Source organism: Bombus fervidus, chromosome 11, assembly GCF_041682495.2.
Source record: "Bombus fervidus isolate BK054 chromosome 11, iyBomFerv1, whole genome shotgun sequence".
Classification (NCBI taxonomy): domain Eukaryota; kingdom Metazoa; phylum Arthropoda; class Insecta; order Hymenoptera; family Apidae; genus Bombus; species Bombus fervidus.
The window spans coordinates 7,882,655-7,895,810 of NC_091527.1; the positions used below are offsets into that span (position 1 = coordinate 7,882,655).

The following is a 13,156-nucleotide window of genomic DNA, read 5'->3' on the forward strand; positions in this document are numbered from 1 at the left end:
AAACTGGAGGCCAAGAAAAAAAGTATAACGAAGGGGACGATAAACTTTTCATTCCAATATAGTACGACGTAGTACGACAGAAGCGCTCGTCGATAACGATTTAGGAATGGATTCTTGAAACCCTATAATCGCTGGAATGCGAACAAGACGCACAACAGAGGGATTACATTGTCAACTTGTCAATCCATCTAATCATTGATTTGACTGGAAAGAGGCGAATGGAAATTAAGACGACCATCGACACGGAACAACTTTATCGTGCGAAAATAACGAAGAAAATTGACCCGACAGCTGGACCTTGACCGACAACCGCCAATGTCTTGATCGTCTATTGGCGTATAGCTCGTCGATGCGCCTCGTTTCGCGAAAAGACGCCGCGAATGGCAAGATTCCCACACTTATCAATCCGGATGCGCGTTATCGCCATGCTGCTTCGCATCTACGTTCAGTTGGCTTCGAGTAAAATTCACGTGTTTGTTCCGTAAGCCGAGTAATTGGATCGTAGAATATTTAACGTGATACAAACGAATATGTGAATGTGAATATTTACAGGATTCATCGCTTTCAACAAGAGATTGAATATTATAAAATTGTTTTCTTTCAAATTGACAAATGAAATAAGATCCTTTGTCAACCTACCAGCTATTTTTAGAAGATGACTCTTTTACATCTTTCAATCTGACAAATTTAATCATAAAGTGATATTAAAAACAAAAATTCAAGAGAGATGTACTTATCATGTTTTCGTCCTATCACTCGGAAGAGATAAAACGAATTATCTTCCATTCTGGTTACCTGACAGAAACACTATAGTTCCTCTCGTTTTTCCTTTCTTCCTCGATCCTAGCGAAAATTCCTTCGCAGAGACGCGGCGTGAGTCCAGGATCTTCCTACGGACGAAAAAATGGAAACATCGTTAACCGTTGTGCTCTTTGTTCCGTTTCTCAAAAACGAATGCACCGAAATCGCACGGAAAAATTACGTATCGTTAACTCTATCGGTCATCGAAATGTCCCGGAGCGATCGAACGACTCCGTTCCCATAATTGAAACTGAACGTGCTCGACGTATAACCGCAACACGTGCTTCGCTTTTAAAAAAATCGCTCGGTCGTTGTCCCTCTCCTCGTCCCTCCTATAATGTAGCCGCGATCGGCTACGGAGCCACAGGGCAATTTAATTAAGCGCCGTCCGAGCAAAAACAGTTTCAATTTACCGGTCGAAATTTGCCGGAGAAACCGGAAAAAAGAACGCCTCTCTCCGTTGCCCGCCAATTAGAGGCCGACCTACCACGGAAATCGTTACCTCGTTCCGAATTATGCGCGTTACCCTTTGATCGTTTGCCGATTTGCTGTTTCCTCTTGGATTCCTAAGCGAGTAAACGTGCCGTGACGCGGGTTATCCCAAAAATAATTCAATTAAACTATATTATAGGAGGGAGAATTTTTGTGGATAACGAATAATCGAGGACTGTGAGATTTGACGTACATGATATCACACGAAGATTTACAAAAGAATCATAGGGTACATACATAATGTAACACATTCAGAAGTCATAAAGTCAAAAATTTTCATGCTATAATTCTTTGCGGATGAAATTTTTTAAAAACCAAGAAATAGTAGGATACCTTGGTTCCCATCACGGTGTAGGTTTTTCCTGACGCGCTTTGTCCGTACGCCACCAGACAGGAATTATAGCCAGTGAAAAGAGCGTCCAAGACGGTTTGGCCAAGCGTCTGGTAAATCCTTGCCTGGTCCGCGAAACTCTGTGCCTCTGGATTCGACGAATCGAAGCAGTAATCGAAACCATATTTCCGTGTTCTTTCGCGACTATCTCCAGCTTTGCTCGAAGATACCTTCACGTTTGTTAAGGAAATCCCGTTCGACTCCGTATGAACAACCACCTCTGATCCAGTTAAATTCAGCTCTCTGTATGAAAGAAAAAATGTCTTATTACTTGGCTTGCTACGAAAAACAGAAATGAAAAACAACAAAGAACTCGTAGGCTTCTGTACAAAAGCCACAAATTCATTTTTTATTCATTTTATCGAACAGAGAGGCACAAAGATTCTTTCTCCTGCGTGCTTCGTAAAAACATTTTTCCACGTTCCCTGAGTCGAAATCGACTCATCGATGCATATACCATTTACACGAATTGCTTTTGTATTCGAACGTGTTCCAAAATTCTCTCAAATTCATATCGGTGGTCCGATCCTTCCGCTATTTTCCATTAGCGTTTCCGGTTTCCTTGAGGTGCTCGATTTCGTCATCGATCGATCAAAGCACGGTCCATTAACGGATCGTTCAGCCTGTCTTACCAACATCGGACAATTTCTGCAATTTAATCCTCGCCACGAAACAACGATCCTCGTCCGATTATACCACGAATGGTTTTTCGATTCGGCGACGTACTTCCATTCGAATCGCTCGGCAGGTCGAGCAGATGGGATTGCTAATTCGTGGAAAAAGATCTTGGAAAGGGAAACCGATAACACCAAGTTAACTGTCACAAACTTCGGTTCTTCCAGGCCAGATTCGGAATTTCCAGAAACATTCGAGCAACTTTCTCGCGGGATTATCAGATCCTACTGCGGAAGATCTATCGGAAAAACGCGTCTGGTAATGTTATCGATGATTTTCGTTCGCGGATTTCCAGCCAGTCCAAAGGTATACTGGATACGAGGGCAACCGATTCGAACCACGTTCAAATGAGTTTTTGGTTTCCCTTCTGTCCTGTTTAACGTAACGCCAGATAAGTAGTAACAGTAGCCTCCATGATAGTTATATTAATAACTTTGGTGTTCTTGCAGTACCGTTTTTATTCCTGGAACACACCATTTTTAGACCTTTTTACGTTATTACTTCCTTTTATTTTTGAAATGATTTTTTTAGAGTTCCTGCGCTACCTTTTTTAATTTCAGAAACTCCATTTTAACGTTTCTACATTGCCTTTTTCATTGCAAGAGTTGATTTTTCGAAAATCTTCCATTCTTTCATTTATTATTGCAACTATATTTTTTGCGTTAGTATTCTTTTTGCATTCTATTTTATTTTTTCTTTAGATTTCTTTATTAGAGCAGAACCTTCCTTAATATACACACCTTGTTATATTTTCCTGGTTGAGATTTTTTTTATGACTTTGTAGCCTCTGAACTTTCCTCGTAATAATCAATCAATGTGGAAATTGTCGAAAAAGTTATTTAAGAACGTGGAATACAGTATGCAGTCCTGTGTATCACTGGATTAATTAGTACAACACTGTTTTAATTTTGAATCTACTGGAAGAGCGACGATTGTACACACGTGGGTATCTCGCGTGCGTGTGACGCATTCGAGCAGAGAAAGCAGTAAAGTTAAAGGTACTTTAACCCCGGTCCTTGCGTGATCCTATCATGGCCCTGTTCGCTCTCTAATCGTCACGATTTCGTGCCCCGTATCCGCGTTTTTGCGAAATTAATACCTACTACCTGTTCGGTAAAACGCTTTAGCTCGTACGAGTTATTCGTAAAGATCAGAAATGATTTCCAGGTTTGTTCCGCCGAAATTGATCTATCTAGATCCTGTGCAATCTTTGTAGCTACGAATGAAGTAGGTGCGAATTGTTGTAGTGATTTTTTAGTAAATTTGTACGTGATTTAAATTATCTACACATTTTAAATTATCATCAAATTAAACAAATTAAGATATAGCGTGAACGAATTTTACAAAAATATTGAAAATTAGTGAACTAACTCCCTCATCAAATGCTTTTGCACAGTTCTATAAGAAACCTCCGCAGAATTCTACGTTTCAACTTTTGTTTCACTACTTTCACCTTACAATTAAAACGAACCTAATCATATGTTTTTCCTACACAAACTCAATAAACAAATCAATTCCGAACAAATAAAAAATATTCGATCCTCGACAATCGTATCATCGATCCAGTCAATAATTCCGGAACTCTATTCAACTCGGTTCAATACAGGGCCACTTCACATTCGCATCGATCAACTCCATCAATCGTCGATTCGCAGGAAGCTCGTGACAGAGATCCAACCCGCCGATCCATCCGTTCGTGGATAGCCCTTTCATCGTCGAACAAAATGGCCGACCAAACAGCTCTGAATGAAGCGTACAAGCGTACACGTTCAAGGGAAGACCGTTACTCGTTCTGATCAACGCAAAAAGCGTCCAAGAACACATATGGCTCGGTTCAAGGAAACCTCGATGAAGAGAGGAGATCTTGAATGAACCAAGGCAGCGTACGCGAATAGCAGCAGTCCGCTTGTTATTATCCTCTTGGTCCTCTTCCGTTGCGAGAAGGCGCCGCTTCAAGTGTTATTCTCGAACGGATGCTCCTCTCTTTCTCTCTCGCTATTCCTGTTTCAAGTCGTTAAACTGTCTGGCCGTGTGTCATCGGCGTATCGTGCTGCTCGTACGTCACTCCACGGATCGGTCGATCCTTTATCGCGAGAACATCCCCCGGATCGGCAAGGGCTTCCTTAGGAAATTTGCTGCTTTAAATAAACTCAGCGACGACACTCTTCGCAGTGGTCTTACTCGCTGCAAAGGTGGAAGCTTTATTATACTTTATTCGGTCTTATGTTGAATTATCGAGGAGCTTCTTTTTGATCTACATCCTTCATACTTTTTAAACTACATCTTTTAGATCATTTTCGATCTGATCACGTTTTAAATAAATTTGAGGAGAACACGTAAGAGTCCTTGTTAACGTGTACAATTCCTCGCTTTTTCTTATAAAACATTAAAAATTTTTAATTCGATAACAGAATCGGCAGTCTATAATAGAGTTAATCATAACGTCGTTAACTTTACATCTCTGCTATTATAATAGCATGTTAATTTATTTATTTATTCAGGATGGTCGAAAAATAAATAAGTTCAGAAGCTTTTAAAAATATATTTACAATAGTTTGTCAATGACCCTAATTTCATTCTCTTCGGCCAAGCTTATTACGTTTCCTAGCCGAGAGCAATTGTTAGTTTGTCTTACTTTCGCGTTCTGGCCTCGTCTTCTAAGTATAGAAACGAGTTCATAAGTAGCGACTCAAAGGCGCACCGCGTATCCCTATAAATCTGCCTCCAGATTTCTGTCCCCGTTCGTTTCTCGCTACGGCCGTCTCGAAATATGTAATTATTGCCGAGACGGGTGTTTCTGTTTGCCTTCCAAACAGACGCCCGTCCATTACCGAACGTTCCTCATAAAACCGTGGAACGAAAGAAAATTGAATTTACAAAAATGAAATTGCGGTGTATAAGGAAGCAGTAAACCTTGACCTTAAGTTCCAAAGAAACATGTGCATATCGAGAACATGGGGAAAGAGAGAACGTGGCTTCCGTCGATTTTTTCGCCTATTCCTTAAAATACATTTACAACTTACCAACAGAAATGAGTTTAGTGGCAAAAGCAACTCGCAACGTAGAATTTTCAGCTAATATTTTTCATTAGTCAAAGCACCTTCCTACCTTACAGTTTCGTTCGATTTTCAAAAACGCTTCACTCTGTCGCACGCAGACCCAGTCTGTTCGAATCTGTGATTAACTTCAATTACAGTTACAAATATTTTCTGATATTTCTTTTTATCATGCGATTAATCCGGTCTAATACTCACCTGGCAGAGATCGGTCTTACACGAACTGCCACCTTGATATTCGCCATATTGCCATCGCGTAGACAACAATAATTAGCATCAGCTGGCTCCCATCGTAGTTAAGTGGCTTGTATCCGTGGTACGTCCAAGCAAGAGCGATCGAGCGAAACCGTCCAACAGACGACGCAACGTCGAAAGATCGGCCACGTTACATTTTGTACCGTCACGTTAAACGACCGAACGACGATGCACACGGAGAAGAGAAGTCGAAAGGAGCTGTACGTGCACTGGCCGGGTGCACGTGTTGTACTGTTGCGATGAAAATACCCTCGAGTCGCTTCCAAGACCATACGCCGCCGATGGTTTACCCCACCCAGAGAGAGAACTCGGCCGAACTCGTAACATTTTGCCTAAACTCCTGCGGACACTCCGCTGCTGTGGTTTAAGTGATGCCGCATTTTCTTGTCGTATCCTTGCTCGCAAATTGTTGCGAGTTATTGAAAGTAACGAAGGATTACTGCCCTCTATAGTAGATACCCTGGATTCAATCTTATTTTGATTATAATTCTATTATTCTCTCCTGAAATAGCTTCGTTATTCGATCGTAATCTTCAGCGTTCATAAACTTCTTGAGATAGATCGGTACTACTTGAGGTAATTAAGGAACCACACGTGGTCTAGTAAATGTAGCGTGTCCCGCGATACGTACATATATACTCATAATAAGCCGGATGTTTGGTAAACACGCTTACGTAAATATCGTGTTAGATTATAAGCATTAGTAGTAGGCGCGTCTAATTTGTTCAATCTATGCGCGTTGTACTACATCCTCTGATCTTGTGAGAAAAAGGAAATAGGTCTCCTTGTTGAAGAAAGATGTAATAAATAAGAAAAGACGTTTTCAAAAAGAATAAATAAGAAAAATAAAAAAGAATAATAAATAAGAAAAGATGTTTTCATGAAAGGAAATATTCCATCGATTAGTATTAAATCAGTTATCGTTAAAAATCCTAGTTTATTGTAAGAGTTACTATTTCGATTCCAATTGTCTTTGGATGTAATCTACACCAGAAGATATCCATCGATCTTAAGAACGAGAAAGAAAACACGAACTTTCCGTCGACACTTTGTTTTACACGGATATTTTTAGGCTAGTGGAACGACTAAAGTACTTATATTCTCTGTAAGTTGAGTCATCATGGGATGCCGTCTACAATCGTAAAGCTTGTCGTACAAACATCTACGTTCATTGGTGAGACCATTAATCGCCTTCGGTGGCTGTAAGGACCGTGAAGTATGAGAACGACGTACTCAGAACCTGCAAAACAGGCAAAATTCCATAAGAAAAAGCTTCAGGTGCTCGAGCGAAACGACCATCTCTTTCTCATAATAAATAACGCGGATCCTTCAAAAAATTTTTATTCACCGTTGAGAAGCTCTCCAAGGACATGTCATAGAACTTTGCCGCGGTTATTTTGCAGGGAACCCTCGCGCGCGTCATCATGATCTGAAGATTCTGGCTGAATCTGCTGCCGATCCATCCACTGCCATAAGCGGAGTCACCCACTGCTCCGCTCTATATTATCATTGGTCAGTAATCATTTCAATACGACTTTATAATTTAAATTCTTGAAATTCTTCTGAATTTTTAATACAATTTTTCAAACAGCTTCTTTTGTGAAAGCGACTGTAATTTTTAAAATCACCTCGTCGATCAAGCCATTTCCACTGAAGCTGAACATGAACAGCTCAAGAATGGCCGAGTTCAAGAAGGTCGAATATTTCATCAGGCGACCCTTGTCCTTCATCATCTAGAAAGGTCACTTTTTATCGACGATGCCTTGACTCGTGAGCATCGAACGGACGCACCGAGGTAATCTGGAATCCCGCGAAGCAGATCAGGCCGGTGCTAATGATGAATTGCCCCAAAGCCAGAACATTTATGATCCTTTCCAGTGCATCTGCGTACCTGCGAACAGATTATTCCACGCGAACGTAGAGCAGTACATCTTACTAGTAATTGATCGTCTAGAAAAATGTCTGTGACAGAATTACTAAAAAAGAAGCTCAATAGATATTATTACAACGATGATTATAGATAGATGTATAGACTGAAAATGTTTATGCATTTATGAGAAATTTAAATACACATAATATGCAAATTTATACAAAATATAGAAAATAAATGTTAATATATGAAGCAAATCTTTATTTAGATTTCATTTCATTAATTATATTCATAAAAGTGGGCATTTGCATAAACATTCATAATCTGGCATAAATTGTAATTTAATATAGTTCAGAATAATAGCAACTGATATTGCTCTATCTACCGTGCAACATCATACATCCAACAAATTAAAGTGCAAATTCGTGATAGGACAAATGACGCCCACTCTATCGCTTTCTGGTGACGAATCACGTAATTGCTCATGGTAACAGTAGAATTAGGATCTTCTCCACTGAGAGCCTCCAGCCTTTTCCGCAAAACTGCAAACTTGCCCGAACCGTGCATTATTACCACCAGATTGAAACTGGTAGCACCGGCAATCATACTTCCGCCAAAACCACCCGCTGTTACGTTAAAGAAATAAAGGCACTCAAACACCGGTGATATGGTATGATTGATAAAAAAATAGCCTCGAAACGGAAGTACTCTTTCGTTGCTACCAAACAAGTAAATCTGCAATAAAATTGTGCTTGTTATTATTATTTAATGTTTCATCGAACGTTATCAGTATATGTAAAATTACACAGATGTAAATCTAGTGTATTTTTAAGTTGAATGAAAGTGTGAACAATCTATCTATGTAAATCAATCTCATTTCGTAGCCAGCAGACGGAAATTAATAATATATACAGTACACGTTATAATATTCAGCAGGTGAAACAAATTTGTGCTCAAGTTCCATTTCCTTAATTATATTCATAAAAATATGAATTTGCATAAGCATATAATTTATCCATGAGCAGTTTAAGTGAAACATTTTCAAACTTTAAAATTCTGTCATTGAGTTCAGATATTTTCAAACTAAAATTCTCCAATTGAATTCAAACGCATACCTCTAAAAACGGGATACACATGAACAGTACAATCGTTATAGCCACGGTACTGATAAAATATTTCGCGAGACGAAAGGCAAACATCGTTTTCTTCGCTAAAATTGTTCGATCTTCGTGAGAGGACAAGATCCAATCCTCTTTCATCGTCTTCACCACGTAGAACATGTCCTTCTGATGGAGCGAATACACTAGCAAACGGACTACACAGAGGTAAAATGCTGAACAAATCAGTGCGCATTCGGTCGCTTCGTTCAAGTCATCTATATTGTGAACTACGTCGGCTGTCACCGCGATGGACATCACTATCGTCTGAAAATTCAATCTCTCAATACCATTCTCTTAATTCTGATGAAGTATTGGATTATTCGGAGAGTTCGTAGCGTTTTGCAGATTAAAAGTAAAGATTAATCGATTATTCTACTTGAACATCAGATACAGTAATGAACGGGAAGAATTCGAGATTAGTCAATATGAAAGGTATTTAACGACATAACGTTCACCAACGTTAACTCGCAAAAAGCTTTTTTTCAATAAGAAGAAATAAAATACTATAGAATCTATAAAAACCACTTGAAACCATTTATCGTTGAAAGATTGTTTGGAAAAGCAATCTTACGAAAGAAATAGGCTGGATATAAATTGTTTAATAAAATTCTAATTCTATAAAAAAAAACATTATTTTTAAACATTTTTCTAAATTTCGCTACGAACATACCGAACAAATTAATAAATTATCAACTAACCAATTCTCCACTTTAAATCTCGGGAATATAAATAGCGCCGAGACTTCCATTTAACTCGAAGTTAATTCTACTTGATCAGAGCTTACATTTACTGTTTGATTTTATTGCATCCTAATACCTTTGTTAAATAATACATCGATGTATTGCAGCACTTACCAGAAAAAACATACAGAACAAGTGGAATCTCCTAAATAATATTGCTCCCTTGCTACTGTCCTCCGCCAATGGCCAGATGGAAATTATTTTTGCGGTTATCATGATTGGTTTAATCAATTCATCGTACTCTTTACCAGAGAATTCTTGATCACTCATTTCCATGGCTCGATGCGAATTTCCAACGAACTTGTTTCTTTGCCAAATCGTATGACTTACGATAAAACAGATTTATTCTAGCACGAGTTCTAGCACGGCTTCTAGCACGAGTCGCTTGGACAAATGCGACGACAAAAAGTCGCAAAAAATGTCGCTACAGTCTAACGCAAAATCGATCGAAAACATAAATGATAGTTATCCTACTGCAGTGGGAGAATCGTGACAATTCACAGTGATTGAAACTTTATGATAGTTAGATACTTCGTGTAACTTCTTTTCACTGGGAGTGGCGAAATAGCTTACCGCGTGGACAGATAACCGTAGTTACGAAAATATGCAACTTTGTTAAAACTACTGTATATGATTTTCCTTCTATATTCGATGTAATGTTCTTCCTTTTCTTTTTTCTCTCTCTCCTTTTACAAGTCAAATTGCGGTCTTCGCAAAAGTTTCAGAACACATCTATAATTTCGATGAAATAATATAAAGGACGACACATAATCGTAATTATGATATGCAGAATGTAACTAAGAATGCTGAGTATATTTTTCTTATACCTCGTGATATTATTTAAAATTAAAATCTGCAATTTGTATTCCCGGTTTTAAAATACGAATGTCATGCCATCTTACACAGAAAGTTAGAAATTTCTGAGTATGAAACATCATATTGATAACCATTTCTATTGATATCCATGAAAGTATCACGAATAATATATAAACGCACATATATATGTATCGATAAGATACAGAATAGATGTGACGTTTAATGCTTTTTCGTGTCTCGTGTTTTGGGAATCACTTGATTCCCTATACCATTTTCGTATCGCATGCGACGTTATCGATCCAGTATAGTAGCGATATGTATACCATCATTGACTAAAAACAACATAAACGCGATATTAAATAAGTCTTCGTGTTTCGCGTTCTGAAATACCGACTTCGAAAAAAATTAGAGTGTTTCTCACGCCCTCTGCAATGTATAACGTCGCGTCACGACGATTATAATTATATTAGAGTAGGAATTTGTTTACTGATCCGGTGAAATTTTTACATCATATAATTCAAACATATTGATATATCAACTCTCATTTTTCTTGATATACAATATATATGTATATATATATATAAATACGAAATAAGATAATATAATATAATAATTTTAAATAATACAACAACAAATTAAAAATATTCATCGGTATCGAACAGATATATTGTTCAACAGTATTTCCATTAACAAATGCCCAGAGGGATGCTGAAAAAGAAATAAATCCAATAGCCAGAAGGGCGATCCACTCGATAGAATCCCGAACATACCGCGAGTGGAAAATATTTTTCTATTTCGCAACGCTAATTTACTAAATCCATAATCATAAAATAAAAATTTCTCGAAATAAATCGCGAGGAGTGCTTTATAATTTGTTAGTGACAAAAAAAAAAAACAAAAAAAGGAAGAGAAATGAAAAATTCGCGGAAACATACACCGCAGTACGGTGTTTTAATCATTCACGCAACACTAATAAATACTAATTTATGCACTCATACTACAACAAACGCAACACTAATATCGAAATGTCGAAGTGCAGCTACATTCGAAGCTGTCGATGCTTGACCACCTTTTTGCAACTGTTTCGTTGCACCAGGTGATCCAGGAACAGGAACAAGTTTCCACAATTTCAGTGGAAGAAGTTTGGGCATTTCATAGACGCAACACTACGCATAGAAACGCGATCATTCATCAACGCAACGCTAATCGAAAAAGCTATTGAAACAATCTCAATGAAATATATCGCAACGCTAATTCTTAAAATGAATCTAATGTAAAGTTACTATTTATAAATGAAAAAAGAACTACTTCAAATATGCGCGATGGTGACAAATCGCAACGCTACGAAATTAATTAAAAATTAACGTCATTTGAATTCAACTTAAAATAAAACAAAACGCGACAAATTTAAATTCTATTCTTTAATAAATTCTAACAATTATTCACAATAGAAAATACTGAATACAATCGCGACATCTTATAACTCGCAACACTAAAGCAAACGCGGTCCTCTTTTCATCGCAACGCTAATCCAAACCGAAGTGAGTATTTTTTCGCAACTCTAATTGTTAAACACGAAATTTGGGTTCGCAACTGTAATTGTTAACGCGAAATTTAAATTCGCAACTCTAATTGAAAAACCGGGATTAGCCCAATATGACGATGGGCCGACATGTACGTCGGCAAATAAACAAATCACAACTAATACTACTACAAATACTAAAAGCGAGTACAGTGACGAAGTAGTAACGAGAATGAGTTTCCATCCTCTGGATGATCCAGAAGATGAAAAGCCATTAGTAGTTGCCCTCTTGCGTGACAATTTGTCGGGCCTCTTCGGCTCATAGCCTCTTCTTTCTTCGGGCGCGATGCCCGCTGAAACTTACATCTAAGCTCGAGACTTTCTAAATCGCAAACCAAAAAATAACGTACAAAGGTGAAATGAAAACATAAATCGCGGAAGCTGATCCAAGTACATGGATGAACAACGATCATATAGAGATCGCTGTCCGTTCGCATGTGCATGCTCGAGCAATATTAACGTTCGTGTCGAAACCCAATCGCGACCACGACCGCGGAATTCAAAAAATCGATGGGTAAAGCCAAAGACGATGGCATGTTCCATTCGTGTCAGCTTCACCGTCGATTTTTCGAATGAAATTTCCTGAAACAGGTTGGACACGCGAAAACGCGCCTACCCGACGAGAGACTGTGCCAACCTGCCCGGCCCTACCTACTTATAGTTAACATTCATACCAAAAAATATACTACCTATCCTACCCGGAAACCTATATTTAAAATTAAAAAGTAGCAAAACAAGCATACCAACACATTCACTCCACGGTTCTCACACATAACCCGGGCGCAAAGGCCTACACTAGAGAGACGTCCCGGGACGCCTCCGACACCCGAGTTTGGTATACAACATGCACACTCTAATGTTACGTACCATTTTCCTGAAATCGACTGACGAAGGCTAGCGACCATTGCGTACAACGCGATAAAAGTTAATCTCAATTTTAATTACAAATATTCCTAATTCAGAGAATATGTTTATTTTTCAAAGAAATTGTAGAATATGGTACCATTTATTATAATTTAACAATAAAATTAATGATACTAATATCTCTGATTCCCTGTATTCGATAACGAATCTTTGTTTTTACAGGTTGTGATTGAAATGATATTGGTATGAATTTATTTTTTATTATTTAGATTTATAGTAAATAGGAAAAGTACCAAAACGACGCAATTCCACAGCCTAACCACACACACTATGTGGAAAGTACGTCGTGCACGATACGCTAACTCATCGTCAGTCGCTTACAAATTATTATAAAATCAATGGTCATCGTACTCATTGCCTTTCTCTCATCCAAGTAGCACCTGAGCACGTGAGT

The 13,156-nt window shown here is 38.2% G+C and overlaps 2 protein-coding genes across 3 annotated transcripts in view; both read right to left on the reverse strand.

Annotated features, from left to right (window-relative positions):
• The window catches only part of LOC139992587 (uncharacterized), a 28,550-nt gene extending 22,101 nt beyond the window's left edge, over positions 1 to 6,449 (reverse strand). Inside the window, exons 1-3 of the mRNA XM_072013536.1 lie at positions 5,614 to 6,449; positions 1,627 to 1,927; positions 796 to 890 (exon numbers count right to left, since the gene is read on the reverse strand). Coding sequence (XP_071869637.1) covers positions 796 to 890; positions 1,627 to 1,927; positions 5,614 to 5,660 — 443 coding nt within the window. The 5' untranslated portion in view covers positions 5,661 to 6,449. The remainder of the gene's footprint in view (positions 1 to 795; positions 891 to 1,626; positions 1,928 to 5,613) is intronic.
• Positions 6,450 to 6,600: 151 nt separating this feature from the next.
• LOC139992090 (odorant receptor 13a) lies at positions 6,601 to 12,851 on the reverse strand. Of its 2 annotated transcripts, none has more exons than XM_072012622.1 (7): positions 9,555 to 12,851; positions 8,656 to 8,964; positions 7,989 to 8,275; positions 7,462 to 7,561; positions 7,299 to 7,403; positions 7,019 to 7,168; positions 6,601 to 6,910 (listed from the first exon to the last, which is right to left on the reverse strand). In XM_072012622.1, exons 1-7 carry the CDS (start codon positions 9,714 to 9,716, stop codon positions 6,854 to 6,856), a joined length of 1,170 nt encoding a protein of 389 aa, XP_071868723.1. In that variant the 5' UTR covers positions 9,717 to 12,851; the 3' UTR covers positions 6,601 to 6,853. The 2 variants fall into 2 exon arrangements, with proteins under 2 accessions (XP_071868723.1, XP_071868722.1); XM_072012621.1 differs by having other exon boundaries at positions 7,941 to 8,275.
• Positions 12,852 to 13,156: the final 305 nt, after the last annotated feature.